General features: G+C 42.6%; 1 protein-coding gene across 5 annotated transcripts in view; it reads right to left on the bottom strand.

The window, feature by feature from the left end:
- The window catches only part of CC2D2A (coiled-coil and C2 domain containing 2A), a 131,325-nt gene that overhangs the window by 8,285 nt on the left and 102,172 nt on the right, over positions 1-20,868 (bottom strand). For all 5 annotated transcript variants that reach the window (XM_070791823.1, XM_070791824.1, XM_070791826.1 and 2 more), the window contains 5 exons: positions 17,785-17,961; positions 12,516-12,719; positions 8,814-8,903; positions 6,772-6,885; positions 4,228-4,362 (listed from right to left, as the gene is read on the bottom strand). In XM_070791823.1, coding sequence (XP_070647924.1) covers positions 4,228-4,362; positions 6,772-6,885; positions 8,814-8,903; positions 12,516-12,719; positions 17,785-17,961 — 720 coding nt within the window. The remainder of the gene's footprint in view (positions 1-4,227; positions 4,363-6,771; positions 6,886-8,813; positions 8,904-12,515; positions 12,720-17,784; positions 17,962-20,868) is intronic.

Raw genomic sequence — 20,868 nt, 5'->3', positions numbered from 1 at the left:
AACATAATCGTCAAGCATCTTATATCTAGGCTCAGTTCTAATACAGTCGTGGATAAAGTTGTAAATGAAACAGAGTTTCTACCGGCACGTAGTAGCTAATGAGAAGACAGTGCAGACAAACAGATAGATGGGATATCAGACGATACGTGGCGTGGGAGAGAGTATCACTGGCCCAGTTCTGCACCCCTGCCTATACCTACAGCCTCTGCCCTGTTACTTGGCAGTTGTTGTTTAGTCACTAAGTTGTGCCCAACTCTTTTGTGACCCCATGGACTGTAGCCGTCAAGGTACCTCTGTCCATGGGATTCTCCAGGCAAGAATACTTGAGTGGGTTGCCATTTCCTTCTCTAGGGGGTCTTTCCGACCCAGGGCCTGAACCTGCATCTCCTGCATTAGCAGGTGGATTCTTTACCACTGAGCCACCCAGGAAGCCCGCCACTAAAAGGGTAGAAATTAGAAATGTATTTCCTTGGCTCTTGACTTGTGCTAAGTAGAGAGGCATAGCGTGACCGATGGTGTCACTATTCTGTGTCCCAGCCCCCAGAGAAGCTCTGCATGTTCCTACTTGCCCTCTTGTGCCCCCGCCGACTGTCATTGCCCCAAGTCCCAGAATAAAAACGCATGAAGCAGGGCGCTCCCAGCCTTGTCAGCAGAACCATCCTGGCTGGCTGACGGGTCCATGAGAATAACGGTCTGAAGCCATTTAGTTTGAGGATGAGCTTTTAGTGCTTTGTTGTGGCAATAGTTAAACTTAACATGGGTTATAGAGAAAGCTATGCAGTAAGAGGTGAGATTGGGGGCTAGGCAAGAATGGCAACCCACTCCAGTATTCTTGCCTGGAGAATCCCTGGACAGGGTCGCAGAGTCGGACATAAGTGACTACACACGCACACGCACACACACACACACACACGGATGTTTTCACTGGAGAGAGCATGAAGTGAGGGGAGAATTAAGCTGTCTGGTAAGGGGAAGGGTCATCCATGCAGAGGAGATAGCAAATGCAAAGCGTGTTTGAGGGACAGCAAAGAGAACAAGGTGACTTCAGAGGAGTGAGCACGTAGAAGCAAGAAAGGGATCAGGGAAGATGGGGCCAGGCAGGTGTCAGGTCGTGGAAGCCTTGGGGCCACTGTAAAGGTTCAGGCTCTGACTTTGGACTGAGCCAAGAAGTCACTGGAGTATTTTAAGCAAAGGGATGAAAATCTGCCTTCTGTTTTAACAGGAATATTATTTGCTCTGGAGACTAGACAGGGATAGGGGCAAGTAGTTTTAAGAAGGCAAGGTTTTTAAGAACTACAGTCTGGCTGTAGGGTAGGGAATGTGCAGAAAAGCAGTCGGAAATAGCACTGGGAAGACAGCTGAAGTCAGATTAGAATCCAAGGTGAGACGTTTATTCTTCAATTTATATACAGTGAGGTGCCTTCAGTACTTTCTGAGCCATCGCACGAGGAAAGCTGAACACTCGGAAATAACCAGGCATCAGAGGACCAAACGATGGACGGAGCTGGAGACAGATAATTTACTTGGCTATTTATAGTAATGCAGGACGAAATAATAATGACACGACCTGGAAAACAGAAGGGGCGGTATCTGTATCATTTGGTACTAATATCTGTTAATAGGATTGAAGTAGGAAGTAGGGGAGGGGGAAACTCAAGGACAGTTCCGGGGTTTGAATCTGAGTGCCTGACCTCTGTAGAAGTGGGAGGGCCAGGAGGAGGGGCTGTTTTCAGAGATAAAGGAAAAATGACTTGAGTTCTGGATGTCCTGAGTTTGAGATTTTGATCAGCACCTTGCTGTCTAGCAAACAGTTGAAGATTCAGGTTCCAAAGATTCCTGGGCTAGTGATAGAATTATGACTTTTTTTTTTTTGCCAGGATAAACTAGATAGAGCTATAATGAATAGTAAGTGTGGTTCTGCAAGAAATCTAAATATAGAATTTTCAGGAAAATCTACTTTCAAAGTGTGGAAAGAAAAGTTAGTGCCAGAAACCTGAGAAGCTGTTGCAGAGAAATGAAAACCAACAGTCCTTTACTAGTAAACCAAGGATGGTCAAGTGTTTTTTTTTTTTTTTTTTTCATGAAGAGGTGATTAGTTGTGTCATGTGCCATAGAAAAGGAGAAATGAGTGAGGAGAATAAACCACTGGACTTATTTATCCATTAGTAAGACAATGGTACTTCTCAGAGTTTAATTCTGTAGGCTGATTAGGGAAGAGGACTAGATTATAGAGGATTGAAGTCTGAGAAGGAGAAAAGGGCATCGGGGATGAGATGGCTGGATGGCATCACTGATGCAATGGATATGAACTTGGGCAAACTCCGGGAGTTGGTGATGGACAGCGAGGCCTGGTGTGCTGCAGTCCATGGGGTCGCAAAGAGTCGGACACGACTGGGCGACTTAACAACAGCAATAAAGTCTGAGAAAGTGGAAGCAGGGCATATAAATAGAATTTAAAGAATTTTGGAAGGAAGAGAAGGAGGGGCAGTGGTAGTTTAGGGTATAGCTGGGTTGGGAGAAGCATATCTACAGAGAATGACAGAGAAAACTTAACAGAGGCAAGTGTTGGAGCGGGAGTGGAAACACAAACATGGATGGAAAGGACTGACTTCTTGGCAGAGGAGTGAAGGAGGAGAAAGCCTGGCAGTCTCTTAAGGAGGTGGTGGAGCAGAGGCAGTGGAGGTTCAGAGGGCCGGACCCAGAAAGTGAGCCTCGGGCGGGTCCTCTGGAGGGTGACCGAGGCTTCGAGCAGGTTCCCTCCCAGCCGCTGCCGGCACCCTGAGCCACTGCTGTCCGTCTTGACAGAAGAGGAGGAAAGGCTTCTTTCTTGCTCACAGCACTTGGCTTGATGTGAATTGGTCAGCCATACGGTAATTGTTTTGAGAGCTAGTAATTCTGACAGAGAATGGAATTCTTCGAAGGCTTTTCCAGTACCCACTGACTCTGCCTGACTACTAATATGACCTTAAAGTGCTTCTCTACATGTAGATGGAGCTTAGCAGATCATCTGTGATTATCCCTATGCTTTTAATTAAAAACAGTACCATGCACACGGGATACTGCACTTCTCTTTTCACACTTGTGGTTAATAATAGTTACTGTTTGCTGAATCCCTGTGGCAGACAGGTACTTTGCTGGGTGCTCAGCGTGTCTTATCTCTACTCCTGGTAGTAACCCGTAGACCAGAGGCCTTCACAGCAGGGAGCACATCACAGTGACATGGGAAGAAATTTTAGACCCTCTAATTATCTCTCTTTAAGAAAGATATGTCTTCTCTGTGTAATGTAAATAATGTATTGATACATAAGTAAGTATATAATTTACAAATAAGAATACATATATTGGGGCTACCTGTTGAAATGATTCTTCTGAATCATTTTAGTAGTCAGTTCAGAGATTCCTAAGGTAGATGATGATCATAAAAACAGTCACAGGAGCCAACACGGGGTTGCTACTGTGTGATAGTTGCTTTGTATTGATTATCTCATTTACTTCTCACAACTACTCTGTACTTACTAGCAAATACCTTCATTTAACCGGGGAAGAAACTGATGCTGTTTAAGATTAAGAAACTTTCCTAAGCATACACAACTGGTAAACATTGACATTGGAGTTTAAACTCAGGCAGTGAGATCTAATAACTCATGTTTTTAACCAGTGCCTTATGGAGTACCTTTGCTTGACACTATCTTTAATTACCAATACCAACTCAATAATTAATTGAGTGTGAAAAGTAAAAGTGATAGTTTCTCAGTCACGTCTGACTCTTTGCAACCCCATGGACTGTAGCTCGCCAGACTCCTCATTCCATGGAAGTCTCCAGCCAAGAATACTGGAATGGTTTGCCGTGCCTTTCTCCAGGGGATCTCCCCGACCCAGAGATCAAAACTGGATCCCCTACATTACAGGCTGATTCTTTACTGTCTGAGCCACCAGGTCCAGTACAACTCAATGGACATGAACTTGAGCAAAGTCCAGGAGATAGTGGAGGAAGAAGGAGCCTGACGTGCTGCAGTACATGGGGTTGCAAAGAGCTGGACATGACTTAGTGACTGAACAGCAACAATTTTATATATATATATATACATATATATATATATATATACACACACACACACATATACATATATATGTAAATTTTCTGGCACACAAATATTATTAAAATTAATAGGTCAGTTAAAAAAAATAGTCAACCAACCATATTTCAGAGGAAATGGTAATACTTACATTATCAGGACCTATTAAGCAGCTCACACTTTTTAAGGGGCAGAAAGTATCAAATTGTCCATAAAAATGTCCACTGCAGGGGTTCCATATTAAATAGTGACTTTGTTCCCGAGTTAGCACATAGGCGGTTGGACCCTGAAAGAAAACAGCCATTAAGCCAATTTCCAATTAATTATGCAATTAGGGCCAAGAGGAGTTTGTACAGACAGTTCATTATTTTAGTTGGACATCTAATTTCTAAACCCCATGGCTAATGGTGAAAATTAGTTTGAAGTTCTAGATTATGTTGAATTAATAAAATCAAAAGTTTACTCTTGCATAATTCTTGCCCCTTCAACTACTTCAGTATGGTGACCAAATAGGGATGGTCATGTTACTGAACTAATGTATCTTGTTTTTAAAAGTTAAATGGGATACATATATTTTCAATTTTTTTTGATATAATTGGCATACAGTGCTGTGTAAGTCTAAGGAGTCCAATATAACTTACTTACATCATCAAATGGTGGCCACAATACGTTTAGTGAACATCCATCATCTCATATAGATGTCTTTAAATAGACAAGAAAAAATTTTTTTTCTTGTGATGAGAACCCTTAAGATTTACTCTCTTAACAGTTTTCATTTACAATGTACAGCAATGTGAATTATCTTTAGTATATTGTACATTGCATCCTGAGAACTTGTTTTATAACTGGAGGTTTGTACCCTTTGATTATCTTATCTAATTCTAACTCCCCAGTCCCCTGCCTCTGGTAGCCACAAATCTGATCTCTTTTCTTTGAGTTTGTTTGTTTTGGAGTATAATTGACCTACAACACTGTGTTAATTCCTGGTAAACAATATAGTGATTTGATATTTCTGTACATTTCAAAATGATCATCGTGATGTCTGGTTATCATCTGTTAGACATTACATAATTGTTAACTATATTTCCCACACTATACATTTCACGATGAGTAGCTGTAACTCATTTATTTTGTAACTGAAAGTTTGTACTGAACCCTCCTCACATATTTCTCTCCTCGCCACTGTCCGCCCCCCAACCCCTGGCAATCACCTGCGTTTTTTGCTGTATCTGTGATTCTGTTTCTGTTTCATTATTTTGTTAATTTACTTTGGCTTTTAGATTCCACATTACATTATTTGTCTTTCTCTGACTTATTCCACTTAGCATAGTACCCTCTAGGTCCATCCATGGTGTTGAAAATGGCAAGATATCTTAAGATTGGCTGAAGCATGATTATTGATGGAAATAAATAGTAACTGGGTTTTCTTTTTAGAGTGAGCAAGCTTGCCTTTTAAGTATTCAGAAGGCTGATTATATCTGAATAATACTTTTAATTCCTGTTTAGAAGGAAAATTCGAAACAGAATTTGAAAATTCCTGTTTCTAATACAGGGATTGATATGTGATACACTTTTATAATTACGTAAACGAATAGAAAGTACTGTGAAAGGATACTTCTGAACTCTTGACGGTTGAGTATACCCGAGGAGGGGTGGGCTTGGGAGTGAAAACTTGCAGAGGGATGTTAACTTTTTATTCAGAATACTCGTGCATTATTAGACCCTCCTTTTACAGTGTGCATTTATTCATTCGTTTATTTCTTGTGTGATTTCATTGATGCTCACTCTAGGCTTCTGGGGAAGGTGGGGTAGAAATTATCATCCCAACTTTCTTTATATGAGGCTCAGAGTTGTGAAGCAAATCGTTTAGAGTCATGCAGCTTGTCAGGAGTGGGCAGAGCCTTGGACCCGGGCCTGGGGACTTCCTAGTCCTGTACTCTTTTCCCGGTTCCAGGCTCTCTGGAAGACAGAGACTGAAAATGACTTAGGGTTCAGTTGTGACCTTGCCTGTCTAGCAGCAGCCTGTGCTGTCTAGTCACCAAGGATTCCCAGAGCCTGGGAACCTGTTTTCTGAAACACTTTTAAGTTAAGCTGCTTCAATCCATGAGACTTTTTAAAATTTGTACCCTCAAACTACCCCCAACCTGCCCCCAGTTTAGGGGTATTTGCAGTGGGCTGGGGAAACAGATTTTAGTAGTCTCTATTTCTGGTCTAATAAAAATAACAGAGACACCAGTACATGGCATGAACATTCTTCTCTTTGCCCCTGTGGTTATCTGCCTTGTTCTGCTTCGCATGCCAGCCTAACAGCAACTGCTTGTGGAAGAAGCAGGCGTGAAAGGATCTCTACCCTGGCCACACTTCTTCAGATCCTTTCATTCCTCAGCATGAATAACACTCGATAGCTGAGGGAATCAGAACTCTTCGTAAGATGGGCGGGAGGGCAGAGCCAGGTGGGGGTGATGGGTGGAAAAGGGCTCAGATTTGCCCAGAACATCCTCAAACGTATAGGGCTCAAGTACCCCGAAAACCCTGTCATGTCTCATCACTGGTTCTCTCTCCCTACTGTGGCTTCTCTGGGCTACTTTGCAGCTCCAAGAACTGCTATGAAAATAAGTCCTGCCCGTGACCTGGAACATAACAGCACCATGTTAGACAATGACCTTCTCAGAGAGAGCCAGCCTAATGGTCCTACCTCGGGAATAGCATTGCCCGTCACCAGCCAGGCCTTCTTTCCCATGGAGAGGAAGTAATTGCATAGTAAAACTGCGTGTTCTTCTTCATCTCCTGCCAGGAGATCGAGAAATTGCTGAACAAAAGGAAAGAAAAATTATGTTCATTGGCTGCTTCACTCTAGACGGGCCGTATAGGATTTTTAAAAGACACTCTTAAAACTAGTGGTTTAAAAGATAAGATATATTGTTTAAAAAAACACCCAATTTTAGTTGGACATGGTGTTTTCTCTGACATTTCAATGACATGAATTTCTAGAATCGATTGTGGGGTGGGGTCAGGGAGATAAATTTCAAAGTTTCAGTTTTCATGTTGAACTTATATATGATAGCCCTCTATGTGGAGAAGGCAATGGCACCCCACTCCAGTACTCTTGCCTGGAAAATCCCATGGGCGGAGGAGCCTGGTAGGCTGCGGTCCATGGGGTCACTAACAGTCGGACATGACTGAGTGACTTCACTTTCACTTTTCACTTTCATGCATTGGAGAAGGAAATGGCAACCCACTCCAGTGTTCTTTTTTTGTTTGTTTGTTTAGCATGCTTAGTATCTTTAGAACTCAGGGATTTGGAGAATCCCAGGGACGGGGGATCCTGGTGGGCTGCCGTCTATGGGGTCGAAGAGTCGGACAGAACTGAAGTGACTTAGCAGTAGCAGTATGTGCTAACACTTTCTTTTTAAAGACTTTATTTTCTAGAGCAGTTTTAGCTTCACAGCAACGCTGGAAAGAAGCTACAGATATTTCCCATGTTTTCTTGTTCCCACACATGCACATCATCAACATCCCCAACCAGAGCGGGACACGTGTTAGAGCTGATAAACCCACACTGACACCATAATCACCTAAAGAGCATAGTTTACATACAGGGCTCCCTCTTGGTGTTGTGCGTTCTGTGAGTTTGACGAATCAGTCATTGTGGTATCATGTGGTGTGTTTTCATTGCCCTGGAAATCCTCTGTGCTCTGCCTGTTCACATCCTGACCTCCCATCCCAGCGCCACACTGTTTTTTAAGCACACCACATGAGTCAGTTCACTGGATCCTGGAATAAACCTTTGAAGGCCATACTCTCATCTTCCCATTTTACAGATGAGGAAGTGGAGGCACAGAGAGATGAAGCAATACCTAGGAAGTGGAAAGCTTGTCTGGCTCTAGAGCACATAGCTCTTCTATTCATTGTATGTCTTCTTTTAAATATCTTAAGGTTGTGAAATTTTATCTCTAAAATTGTGAACACTGTGTTTCTAAAATATATTGGGGAACAAATAATTCAAAGTATACTTCAGTTTCTTCCTTTTAGAGCTATTCTTCGAAGGGAGTTGTGTATCACAGTTCAACTTTATGCCAACACAGTAGCTGAGATCCAGAAGCCAAATGAATACCAGTGATAATACATGTTTATACCATTGAAGACTCATTCCGAAGTTTATGTAGCTAGCATACATTGATTGTAAGTTCCAAGAGGTCAGAGGCCATGTTTCTTCTGCTCATAGCCTGAACTCTGTATAGTGTCTGACATGTGTCAGGGAACGAAGAAATACTTACTACCTGAATAATGACATGCCTTAAGAGGCCCCCATAAATTAAGGAATATGCAATTTCCAATGTAATATAAAATGTGATTTTGATTATTTTATGAATAAAACATTGGGGGGACAAATCAGCATTAAGACATCTGAAGTAGTGTGTGTGTATATGCACACATAATTAGTTTTTGCATAACTCCTGAAGTGTGGGTAGACTGAACCAGGAAGAAAAAAGTATTTCAGAATGAATTTAGTTCATTCTGTTAAACAGTTTTTTGCATAACTCCTGAAGTGTGGGTAGATTGAACCAGGAAGAAAAAAGTATTTCAGAATGAATGTAGTTCATTCTGTTAAACAGATGGCCATGTAGACTTTTATAATGACTAACTTTTATAATTTTAAATGTTGCAATTTAAAATTAAGCAAGCCATTTACTGATATTCCATGAAGCCAGCACATCTGTGAGGAAGAATACTTACATCCGAAGTGCTCCACAGGTCACAGACACCAGCAAAGGAGACCGTGTCGGGCAAGAAAGGAATCAGAGACACGTATCGGGCCACCAGTTCCTGTTTAAACAAAATTAGCTGTAACTGTTTTCCCAAGACCATAGAAAGCTGGATCCTGTACCTCATTTCTTGCAAGAAAATTTCATGTACCACAGACATTTATGTGAACAAAATGAATCCTCACAAGTGCTAACTAAGTGTTGTGTTAATAGTATCTCGTTTAATCCTCTCCAAACATCCCGAGGAAGACTATTGCTATTATCCATCTTTGACAGATGAAGAAAGCCTTTTACAGAAGGCTCTTGTGTGTCTTTGAAATGTCCTCGTCTTCTTTTTCCTTTCCCCTTACTGTTAGAACTCTCCAGGATCGTCTTTTATTTTCCTGAGCACCCATTTCTCTAATAAGTCCTGGTTCTGTTTAGATAGCTGTTGTTCAGTCGCTAAGTCGTGTCCAACTCTATGCATTTAGATAGAGAACCGTGGTATTTAGAAACCAAGGCTGGTGCATCGCTGTGGTTGCCATTCATATTTCTGTAATTTCTAAGGAGGACGAGCATCTTTTTATATGCTTATTGGCCCTTCATGTTTCTACTTCTGTGACTTTGTATTTAAGTATTTTGTATATTTTCAAGTTTATTTGTAGTTTTTAAAAAATATATTTTAATTACTATTCTTTTGTCTATTATATGACTTCCCTGGTGGCTCAGCTATAAACATCCTCTCGCGACTGTGGCTTGTCTTTTCATTTCCTTTGTGCTGTTCTTTTGTTAGACTCAGGTTCTCAGTCGTAATGTGGTCAAGTTTATGCTTTCTCTTTATAGTCAGTGCTTTTTTCTGGCTTGTTTAATGATCTTCCTATATCAGGTCTTATGGATAAAAATGCCTTTCATATTTAAGTTCTCAGTCTATCTGTTGAATGGTGTGAAGCAGGAATTGATGTTTATCTTTTTTCCATATGTAAAATCAGTGATCCCACTACAGTTTATGTAATAGTTTTTCCTTTACTAATTTCCAGTGCCAGCTTTGTCATACATCAGGTTTGAGTGGGTCATATTTGTGTAGCTCTATTCTGGATTTTTAAATTCTCTTTTTTTATCTGCGTGTCAGTACGATTTTACCTTAGTGACTATATGACATGGTAGATCTTCCCACTGAGCTCTTCTTACTCTGCAGGATTATTTTGCTATTTTTGGCTCTTTGCACTGCTGTATAAATATTAGAATCAGTGTGTCAAGTTCCACTACAAAGTGTTTTAAAAATCTAGCTGTACAGTCTGTGTTTTAACTGGAAAGTTTAATCCCTTCACTTTGATTGTGATTACTGGTAAATATTTAGACTATTTCTACTACCTTATTCTGTGCTTTTTATTTTTCACACTTTTTCAGTGTTTTTTCCCCTTCTCACTCTCTTTACTCCATTTTGTTATTTTATCTTCTGCTAGTTTGGAAGTTATACCCAATTTTTAAGATTCTTTTAAGTTGTTAATCTAGAAATTTCAATTTGAATATTTAACTTGAACTCTAAAGTTGGGCTTTCCTGGTAGCTCAGATTGTAAAGTGTATGCCTGCAATGCAGGAGACCTGGGTTCAATCCCTGGGTTGGGAAGATTCCCTGGAGAAGGGAACGGCAACCCACTCCAGTACTCTTGCCTGGAAAATCCCATGAATGGAGGAGCCTCGTAGGCAACAGTTCATGGCGTAGCAAAGAGTCGGACATGACTGAGCGACTTCACTTTCACTTTCTTTCTAAAGTTAAAAACATTTATCTTTGCCCTTGGAAAATATAGGGCATTAAAATGGTCTCATCAATCCGTCCTGACATATATACATGTTTTTCAGGATTTTTGTTTTATCTTGATTTTTCAACCACACAGGTTTTATATTATTTCTATGAAGACAATGCTTGTTGAAAGTGAAAGAAAGTGTCAGTCACTCAGTGATGTCTGACTCTTTCCAACATGGGCTATAGCCTACCAGGCTGCTCTGTCCACGGGATCCTCCAGGCAAGAATACTGGAGTGGGTAGCCGTTTCCTTCTCCAGGGCATCTTCCCGACCTAGGATCGAACCCAGGTCTCCTGCATTGCAGGTGGATTCTTTACTGTCTGAGCCACCTGCTGCTACTGCTAAGTCGCTTCAGTCGTGTCCGACTCTGTGTAACCCCATAGACGGCAGCCCACCAGGCTCCCCCGTCCCTGGGATTCTCCAGGCAAGAACACTGGAGTGGGTGGCCATTTCCTTCTCCAATGCATGAAAGTGAAAAATCAAAGTGAAGTTGCTCAGTCATGTCCGACTCTTCGCAACCCCATGGACTGCAGCCCACCAGGCTCCTCCATCCATGGGATTTTCCAGGCAAGAGTACTGGAGTGGGGTGCCATCACTTGTTGAATTCTACACAGATTTCCTGTTTTCTTTACCTGTCATTATGTGTTGCATCTAGGATTTTCTGAGAGCCTTCCTTCTCTGTCCCTAAATTGCTATATTAATAACTCACTAGCAGGGGTTACTGTCTTACAATCCACTCTCCAAAGACAGTTAAGAGTTACAGTGTTCAATTAAGAATAGCCTGTTCAAGACTTTGTATGATTTTAATACCTTTATATCATGAAAGTTTTGTACCTGGTCGTATATCCCTGGATATGTTCCAGTGTCTCCTGGTTTACAGTCTACGGGAACTTGAATAGCATTTGTATCCTACTGTTGTGTGAAAATTGTATAAATCTTAATTACCTTGAATTGGTTCATTGTGCTTTTCAGGTCTACTATATCCTTCTACGTCTCTATATATTCATTCTATTAATTTTTGAGAGTTTGATACTGAAACTCCAACTAAAAATCTTAATGTATCTACTTAAAAAAATAATTGTAATATATAGTGGAACTACATGGTCTGTATTTTCCAAGTCTCCTATAAATGTATTATCATATTTTAATAATTTGAAAAAATTTAAAAAGAAGTTAAAAAAAAAAAAAGACGGTGCAACGTTTATGTATAAAATAAATAAGCTGGAAAGGATAAAAAGAGTAGTCTATTCAACACACAGTTCTGTTCATTTGAGACTCTGATAGGTGTGGTTCTTTACAGGCAGAGAACAATGCACATTTAACAGCCTGGTAGGGATGTGCTTTGTGGAGATGTCCTAAATGCTGTACTCATGGGGAGCGTCTTCCAGGTGTTAATTTTCCAGCACCCAGTGTAATGTCAGGGCCACAGTAAGCACTCAATAATTAATGAATTCACTGAACGAATGGAGCAAGGGTACCTTGCTGGTACCTTCAGACTTCTGTAAGGAAAGGAAGCCTCGTGGTACTAAAAAAAATCTTAATCATTAATCACTAATGTTCTTGACATAGTTACTATCCTAAGTACCATGAAATATGATAATTAAGAGGGTAACATACTGAACTTTGGGCTTCCCTAGTGGCTCAGATGGTAAAGAATCTGCCTGCAATGCGGGAGACCTGGGTTTGATCCTTAGGTTGGGAAGATCTCCTGGAGAAGAGAATGGCTACCCATTCTGGTATTCTGGCCCAGAGAATTCCATGGACAGAGGAGCCTGGCAGGCTACATAGAGTCCATGGGGCCGCAAAGCGTCAGACACAACTGAGCGACTTTCACATACTGAATTTTAAAACCTTTTAAGCACCGATACTGATTCGCTATGAAATGCTTACCGCTGTTGCCTGGGGGTTGTTGGGGTAAGCATCAAGGAGCTCCTGAGGAGGGTTTAAAGGCTTGAGATAACGAGTGACGAAGACGGTCTTCCCGCTAACGTCAACCACTGTGGTGAGGCACTGCCGGTTGGGAAACTTCACGGCACACTCAGCTCGAAACTTCTCTGTTGCTTGAAGCAATTTCTCATCTTCCTGAGAATCAAACTTCAAAAGGAAAGATGTGTATGATTACAGGAGATATGGTGGAACCTGTTCGGATCCCACAGTCAACGTGGACTCAACATGTGCTTCAGGAGGTGTGATTCGGTGACCCCCCCTTAACAACACTGTCATGCCCTGGTGTTCCTGAAGCCTTATTTAATTGTATTTATAATCTAAAAATCAGATGGACTCATTAAAAATGACTCATTAAAAATTCAATGACATTGAAAGGAGATCAAACCAGGCAATCCTAAAAGAAGTCAATCCTGGATATTCATTGGAAAGACTGATGCTGAAGCTGAAGCTCCAATACTTTGGTCACCTGATGCAAAGAGCTGACTCATTGGAAAAGACCCTGATGCTGGGAAAGATTGAAGGCAGGAGGAGGAGGGGGCAGCACAGGATGAGATGGTTAGAGAGCATCACTGACTCAATGGACATGGTTTGAGCAAATCCTGGGAGATAGTGAAGGACAGCGAAGCCTGGCGTTCTGAAGTCCAGGTGTCGCAAAGAGTCAGACACAACTCAGTGACTGAACAACAGCAAGAAAGTAGTCATTAGGCATACAGCCATATGGAAAGTATTAGATTAATAAAGCAACACATAAAAGTTAAGCTATGATGTACTGATTCTGATTGATGAGTCCAAGCAATAGTTTTATGTGTATTTTGATGTTGGTGTTAGAGGGACTCAGAAACCTAATGTCTCAAGTGCAAAGCTAAAGCAGCTCATGTTAAAAGGACAACATGTATAAGTATATATCCATGCATCTGTGCTCAGTTGCGCCAGCTCTTTGACCCCATGGACTGCAGCCCGCCAGGCTCCTCTGTCCATGGCATTTCCCAGGCAAGAACACTGGAGTCGGTTGCCATTTCTTTCTCCAGGGGATCTTCCCAACCTGGGATCGAACTCGCATCTCCTGCATTGGCAGGCAGCTTCTTTACTGCTTAGCCACTGGGAAGCAACAAGTATATATGGATGTGTTAAAAGGTTTTAATCCATAGCCAATGTAATAAATAACAGTAATGAGCCTGAAGTAGAAGGAAGCAGAACTAGAAATGTGAAGGATATAATACTTAAACATTTATAAAATACTTTAAAAAGTGGTTCTCTGATCCAAGCTGAGCCAAATCTCAGCCTTTTTAGTAACTCAAGCAGATGAAACAGATTTCACTTGTCTCTGGACATATGGTGTCATTTTTCCTTAAAGGCATTGCTAAAAAGTAGCATGAATAAAGCAGATATTTAAGTGTTCTTATAAGATTTTTGTTGTTTAGTATAAAAATTTATGTATGGTTGATTACTTACTTTGACAAACACAAAATTTTACTAGAAAGTCAACTTTTAAGTAAGGTTTACATTCCTGGCAGTGCTTGAAAGTTGGTTTTTTTTTTTGTTTTGTTTTTTGTTTTTTTAGTAGGGAAATACCTCCAGACATCCCCTTCATACTTTTTATTTATTTTAGCATTTAAAGCTGCTGACATATTTGATTACACTGTCTCCCTCACAGAACAGGACTCCTGAAGTCAGGGATTTTGTTTTGATCTGGTTTTTTTTTTTTTTTAATCTTCAGTATTGAGGGTACTAGCCAGCACATGGTAAAGTGTTTAATAAGTGTTACCAAATGAATGAATGAGAGCACAGATAACATCCCATTACTATTTTATGACTTTTAATAGGACCTAGAATATAAAATTGTTCTTTTTTTATTCCATAAGTTATGGCTTTAAAAAATTTTTTAATTGGAGGATAATTGTTTTACAATATTGTGTTGGTTTCTGCTCTACAACAACATGAATCAGCCATAAGTATACACATATCCCCTCCCTCATGAGCTTGGATTGTTCTTGACTTCTCTTATATTGGAGCTGAACTGTGGTTCCTGTTTCTAATTTGATGGCTGTACTCTAAGAAGTTGGCGGGAGATAGGATGGAGGCATCTCCAAAAACCTCCTGGGTATTCTCACAAGACGTCCACTTACATCTGAATCTTAACATTGTCATTACACCATCATCATTATGACCACGTATTCAGCACAGTGCCAAGACTTGGTAGCTACCAAATAGGTGTCATGATGAATTTATAAGTAAATGAAAAAAAGTGAGCTTATAAAACTTCAGTATGGGTGTGTCACAGATGCTTAGGGTAGAAATAATCATAACCTTAAAGAGACAGAGAATTATGAAACAAGGGTGATGTGAAAAAAAGCACCCTTTTGAATTCATCCCTGCTTCCTTTAAACTGATTAGTTTATATATTTATCCATCTATCCAATTATTAAAAATATTTGCTGAAAGTCTAAAGGGTTTGAGGCAGTCTGGATAAGTGTATATAAGGCAGACCCCTCAAGAAACTTCTAGTCTAGTTCAGTTCTGTTCAGTTCAGTCGCTCAGTCGTATCCAACTCTTTGCGACCCCATGAACCGTAGCACGCCAGGCCTCCCTGTCCATTACCAACTCCCGGAGTCCACCCAAACCCATATCCATTGAGTCGGTGATGCCATCCAACCATCTCATCCTCTGTTGTCCCTTCTCCTCCTGCCCTCAATCTTTCCCAGCATCAGGGTCTTTTCCAATGAGTCATCTCTTCGAATCAGGTGGCCAAAGTATTGGAGTTTCAGTTTCAACATCAGTCCTTCCAATGAACACCCAGGACTGATTTCGTTTAGGATGGACTGGTTGGATCTCCTTGCAGTCCAAGGGACTCTCAAGAGTCTTCTCCAATACCACACTTCAAAACCATCAATTCTTGGGCGCTCAGCTTTCTTTATAGTCCAACTCTCACATACATACATGACCACTGGAAAAACCATAGCCTTGACTAGACGAACCTTTGTTGGCAAAGTAATGTCTCTGCTTTTGAATATGCTGTTTAGGTTGGTCATAACTTTTCTTCCAAGGAGTAAGCTAGTCTAGAGGAGACCATTAATAAGGAATCAGGGGCTTAAAATACTAATACTTGACCAGAGATCCTATAGGGATAGACACTGTGTGCCAGGGAGGCATTAGAGAGAGGCACCTATAGGCACTGTCCAGAGAGAACAGTGAAAATCTGGCATCAGCACTGACTGTTGGCATTCTAGATTGAAACAAGTATGTACTGGGTTGGCCAAAAAGTTAGTTTGGGTTTTCTTTTTTTTTTTTTTTCGTTTGGGTTTTCTGTAAGCTGTTATGGTAAAACATGAATGAACATTTCCGCCAACTCAATATAAAACTTTTCCTACCACGTAGACCTGAATATCTGCTGTGCATTTTGACTCCATGGCCAGTGCTTCCTGGGAGCAGGGCCCATGTCTGAGTCATTTTGTGTTCTTCTCTGCACCAAGCATGCATAAGGTAAACGTTTAACAGGTATCTCATAATGGTCGTTAATACCTGTTTAAATTACCAGAATTACCATTTAATGGGCTGAAGCAGTAATTTAAGGAGCAGTATGCTAAACTGGTGAGGGTTTCCCTGGTTTCTCAGTGGTAAAGAATCTGCTTGCTAGTGCAGGAGACACAGGTTCGATCCCTGGGTTGGGAAGATGCCCTGGAGAAGAAAATGGCAACCTGCCCCAGTATTCTTGCTGGAGAATTCCATGGACAGAGGAGTCTGGCAGGCTACAGTCCAGTCCATGGAGCTGCAAAAGAGTCGGACATGCCTGAGCAACTAAACAACAACAAATGCTGAGTTGGTCATCTGAGAAGTGCCAGGCGAAAGCCAAATGCTAAAAGGATTGGGGTTATTTATTATAAAACAAAGGTAGAACCAACAAATTCACAGTTGATTCAGCATGAAATTTGGAAGATTCTTAACTGGCTCAATTCCTTAACTTTTGGTTAATGTGAATATTTACAGAAAACTGAATGTTTTCTTTCTTTTTTTTTTCTCCCCCTCTCTTTGACTACCTATACTGTGGCAGCTCCACTGGCCAGAAATAAGTGTCATAGCCACGCTGCTTCTGTAAGAAGCAGGTCATGGGTTTTATGGGCTTGCAAACAGTGGAAGTGGCTCCCAGTATGCAGGTGACATTCTGACATGTGACTTCCAGATTCAGAGCTAAATAAGAATCTTTCTGACAAGATGACATGGGCCCAGAGGCAAGACTAGACAGGAACTGCAGACGTCTGTAGTTCCAGGCCAAGGGATTACACATACATTAGGACCCAGCAGCTTCTATAACGAGGCAGAGGACAGAAGCAGGTGACGGAAGCTCAATAACCACTGACTGATGAACAGCAAAACAAAATACATGGTACCTTTTTAAGCATGTCACCCATCTATCAGAGGCAAGAAAGGAAAAGCAAAATAAGAGGAAGACTTCATTAACAGAAATCATCTACTTTAGAACACTTTCGTTTTTACCGACACAAAGTAGGGATGTTAAAATAAGAGTTTCAGGAGTTACTACTGATTTTCTTAGACCATTCCATGAGTAAATCACTTAAGAAAAATCGCATGGTATGGCTCAGCGTGGGATGATGGTGGAGGGAAGACTAATCTGCTAATCCTGGCAGTTGCTGTTGAGCGGAAAAACAATTCCAGGTTATGGTCCCTACTGTTTAGGGCAAGACCCTCTCTCTCTCCTGAAAGACCTGCAGGGGCTCCCTGAGGGCTCGTTTCTGCTGCTGTGTGTTTAGGACGCCCGGGTCCTGTCAAGGCACAAGGAGCGGCCGAGTTTGCATTTCAGAGGGATTTTCCTAAGCCCGCATTTTGGAGGTCTAAGAGAAATGCCACCTGCAGCCACAGTGGGGCAGTGAAAAGCCACTGAAGGCAGCAGCTGACAGCTTAGATAGTCTCATTTTAAGGAAGGAAGGCCACGGGACTCTTAAAACTCCTGCAGTAGGAGGTCAGTTGCCTGGGAAGAATGCCCAGTGCAAAGGGCCCTCTGGTTTTCGGCCTGTCGGCCCCAGTCGTAGTCTGCTCTCTCCCCGTTTGGAAGCTCCCCTCTGAATGTAATAATAGATGCTCAAGAAAGGAAACCTCTGCTTATCTGTTCAGTCTAATTTTACGAAAGCATAGCCTAGCAAGCCTCTCTCACGTTTCATCTGCATCTCATATGGGATTCCGGAGACTACACAGTTACCTTTTCTCGAACCGACTCCCCAGGAACTAGCTGAGGCTCCAAGGTAATAAACAGGGTGATGTAAGAGCCTTCACTCAGGCTTCGGACAGAGTCAAAACCCCGGTCCATCATCACGCTTCGCTCCTTACTGTAGCCCAGGAGCACTGGGGGAATATCGATCTTAAACGTTCCATCAATCTGTGAAGAAAATACAACTAGTAAGCATCCTGGTGAGAGAGAGTGAGAGTGGTCATGTGTGGATGTGAGAGCTGGACTAAAGAAAGCTGAGCACAGAAGAAGTGATGCTTCTAAACTGTGGTGTTGGAGAAGACTCTTGAGAGTCCCTTGGACTGCAAGGCGATCCAACCAGTCCATCCTAAAGGAAATCAGTCCTCAATATTCACTGGAAGGACTGGTGCTGAGGCAGAAACTGCAATACTTAGGCTACCTGATGCGAAGAGCTGACTCACTGGAGAAGATCCTGATGCTGGGAAAGATTGAAGGCGGGAGGAGAAGGGGACGATAGAGGATGAGATGGTTGGATGGCATCGACTTGACAGGCTCGAGTTTGATCAAGCTCCAGAGGTTGGTGATAGACAGGGAGGCCTGGTGTGCTGCAGTCCATGGGGTCACAAAGAGTCAGACATGACTGAGCAACTGAACTGAACTGAAGCGTCCTGGTGATTTTCCAACAGAAGTTCAAAGGCAAGTCAGCTCCCCATGACGTGATGAATTCAGTAGAAACTGCTCAGACTGGTATTCAGGGCGCACCCGTCTCTCTAGACTTGTCTTCTTACGCCCCGTCAGCAAGGCTGTCTCTCTCCCTGCCTGCTGTGCTTGGCTCAGCAGAGCGTGTACTAGTTGTGCAGGCTGATACCCACACTAGGTGGTTGTTCTTCAGTGGCTCAGTCATGTCCCACTCTTTTCGACCCCATGGACTGCATGCAGCTCGCCAGGCTTCCCTGTCCTTCGCCATCTCCCTGAGCTCACTCAAACTCATGTACACTGAGTCAGTGATGCCGTCCAACCACCTCATCCTCTGCTGTCCCCTCTCCTCCTGCCTTCAGTCTTTCCCACACTAGGTTGCCTGGGTTCAAATCCTGGGTTAAACCCCAAGTGACTCAACTTGTGCATGTGTAAAAAGGAAACAATAATAGTACCTACTTTGTAGGGTCATTATGTGTGTTGAGTGGATTAATAGATGCAAAACACTAAGAAAAATGCCCGGCCCATGGCAAGTGTTAGCTGGCAGCCAGCCCCCTTTGCTGGGATGCCCAGCTCCGTGTCTCCACATTTTAGAATTTGAATCATTTTTCAAGGCTCAGGTCAGATGCTATCTCCTTCGTGGTTTGTTTTGTCATCTCCGCCAGCCTCACAGGTAGCTTGCTTCTTTCATTTATCGCACTGACACATTCTGCCAGGCTTTGTTGTTGCGTATTTATCGTCTACTTTTAGATTACTGTTCTCTGCACACAGAATCTGCGTTGTGTTCCCCTTTGTGTCACCCTTCTCCGACAGGTAGCAGTGTTTGGTGTGCATACACAGGAGGCTGGATGCAGGCTCAATGAATTACAAGCCACTTACGTAAAACGACCTAACTTACACAGACGTTCAAAAAGGCAGAACTTTTTACACCTTTGTAGTCAAAACAATCAAGTTTACAAAAGACTGTCTGGTGCCACAAAACTACTCAGGGCTAGAATTTTAGACTCACAGATTTTCAAAGAATCCAATTTTTATTTCAGTCTTTTGCGACATTTATTTCTCAGAACAAAGACAGAAAGAACTGAAGCTTTCAGTGACTATGCCCTCTAGAGAGGAATGAAATAAGCTCTTATTTATTTTCCTCCTTGCTTTGGTGGGTCTTCCCTGGTGGCTCAGTCAGTAAAGAGTTTGCCTGCAATGCGGGAGACCCAGGTTCGATCCCTGGGTCGGGAAGATCCCTTGGAGAAGGAAACGGCAACCCACTCCAGTATTCTCGCCTGGAGAATCCCACGGACAGAGGAGCCTGGTAGGCTACAGTCCATGGGGTCACAGAGAGTCAGATACAACTGAGTGACTAACACTTACCTGGGAGCTTCCCTAAAGCCTGAACCAGGCAGATGGGAGGATGCAGGGGGAGGAAGAGTGTAAACACAGAGCTGTATAAACTTCAGCTGAAACAGCAGATGAGCCAGGAGGCAGTGGCACCATCTCCAAGTAGCTGAAGTGTAGGAACTTAAGACAGAGCTTCTCACCCTGGGCACTGTCGGTTGGGACTGATAGCTCTGTGGGAGGCAGGCCTGGGCCCTGCGGGGCATTTGCAGCTTTCCCGGCCTCAGTGCACTAGGTGCCAGTTACACCCCTCCTAGTGCATGCGTGCGTGCTCGGTGGCTCAGTCGTGTCTGACTCTGCGACCTCATGGACTGTAGCCCACCAGGCTCCTCTGTCCATGGAATTTTCCAGGCAAGAATACTGGTGTGGGTTGCCAGTTCCGCCTCCAGGGGATCTTCCCGACCCAGGGATGGAACCTGCATTTCCTGCGTTGGCAGCCAGATTCTTTACCACTGAGCCACCTGGGATGCCCAAGTTCCTCCCTGGACCCATTACTCATAGATCTTGGTTTGCTGCCACACAAAATGAACAGAATTCTGATGCAGTAATAATAATAGAAATAAATGGGCCACCAGGGACGCCCAATAATAATAGTAATAATTGTATTTATCAGGACCATATCATATAGCTAGTTTGTCACCTTAATTAAACCTCACGACTCAATCGGCAAAACAAGTCTGTGGCAAAGAATCTGCCTGCCGATGCAGAAGATGTGGGTTCGATCCCTGCGTCGGGAACATCCCCTGGAGAAAGAAATGGCAACCCACTCTAGTATTCTTGCTTGGAGAATCCCAGAGACAGAGAGCCCTGGTGGGCTACAGTACATAGGGTCGCAGAGAGTCAGACTTAGCGGCTAGGCAGCAACAACAGGGAGGAACTTGGCTCACGGCACAGTTCAAAGAAGAAACTGATGACAGAGCGACTGGAAGGAGAGCAGGCTTCCCTAGAAGCCAGTGAGGTGCTTACTTTAGGGGACTCAACCAGAGTGTGGTTGTTACCAGAATACAGAAA

Source organism: Bos indicus, chromosome 6 (genome assembly GCF_029378745.1).
Source record: "Bos indicus isolate NIAB-ARS_2022 breed Sahiwal x Tharparkar chromosome 6, NIAB-ARS_B.indTharparkar_mat_pri_1.0, whole genome shotgun sequence".
Classification (NCBI taxonomy): Eukaryota; Metazoa; Chordata; class Mammalia; order Artiodactyla; family Bovidae; genus Bos; species Bos indicus.
This window is presented reverse-complemented; position numbering and strand designations above follow the sequence as displayed.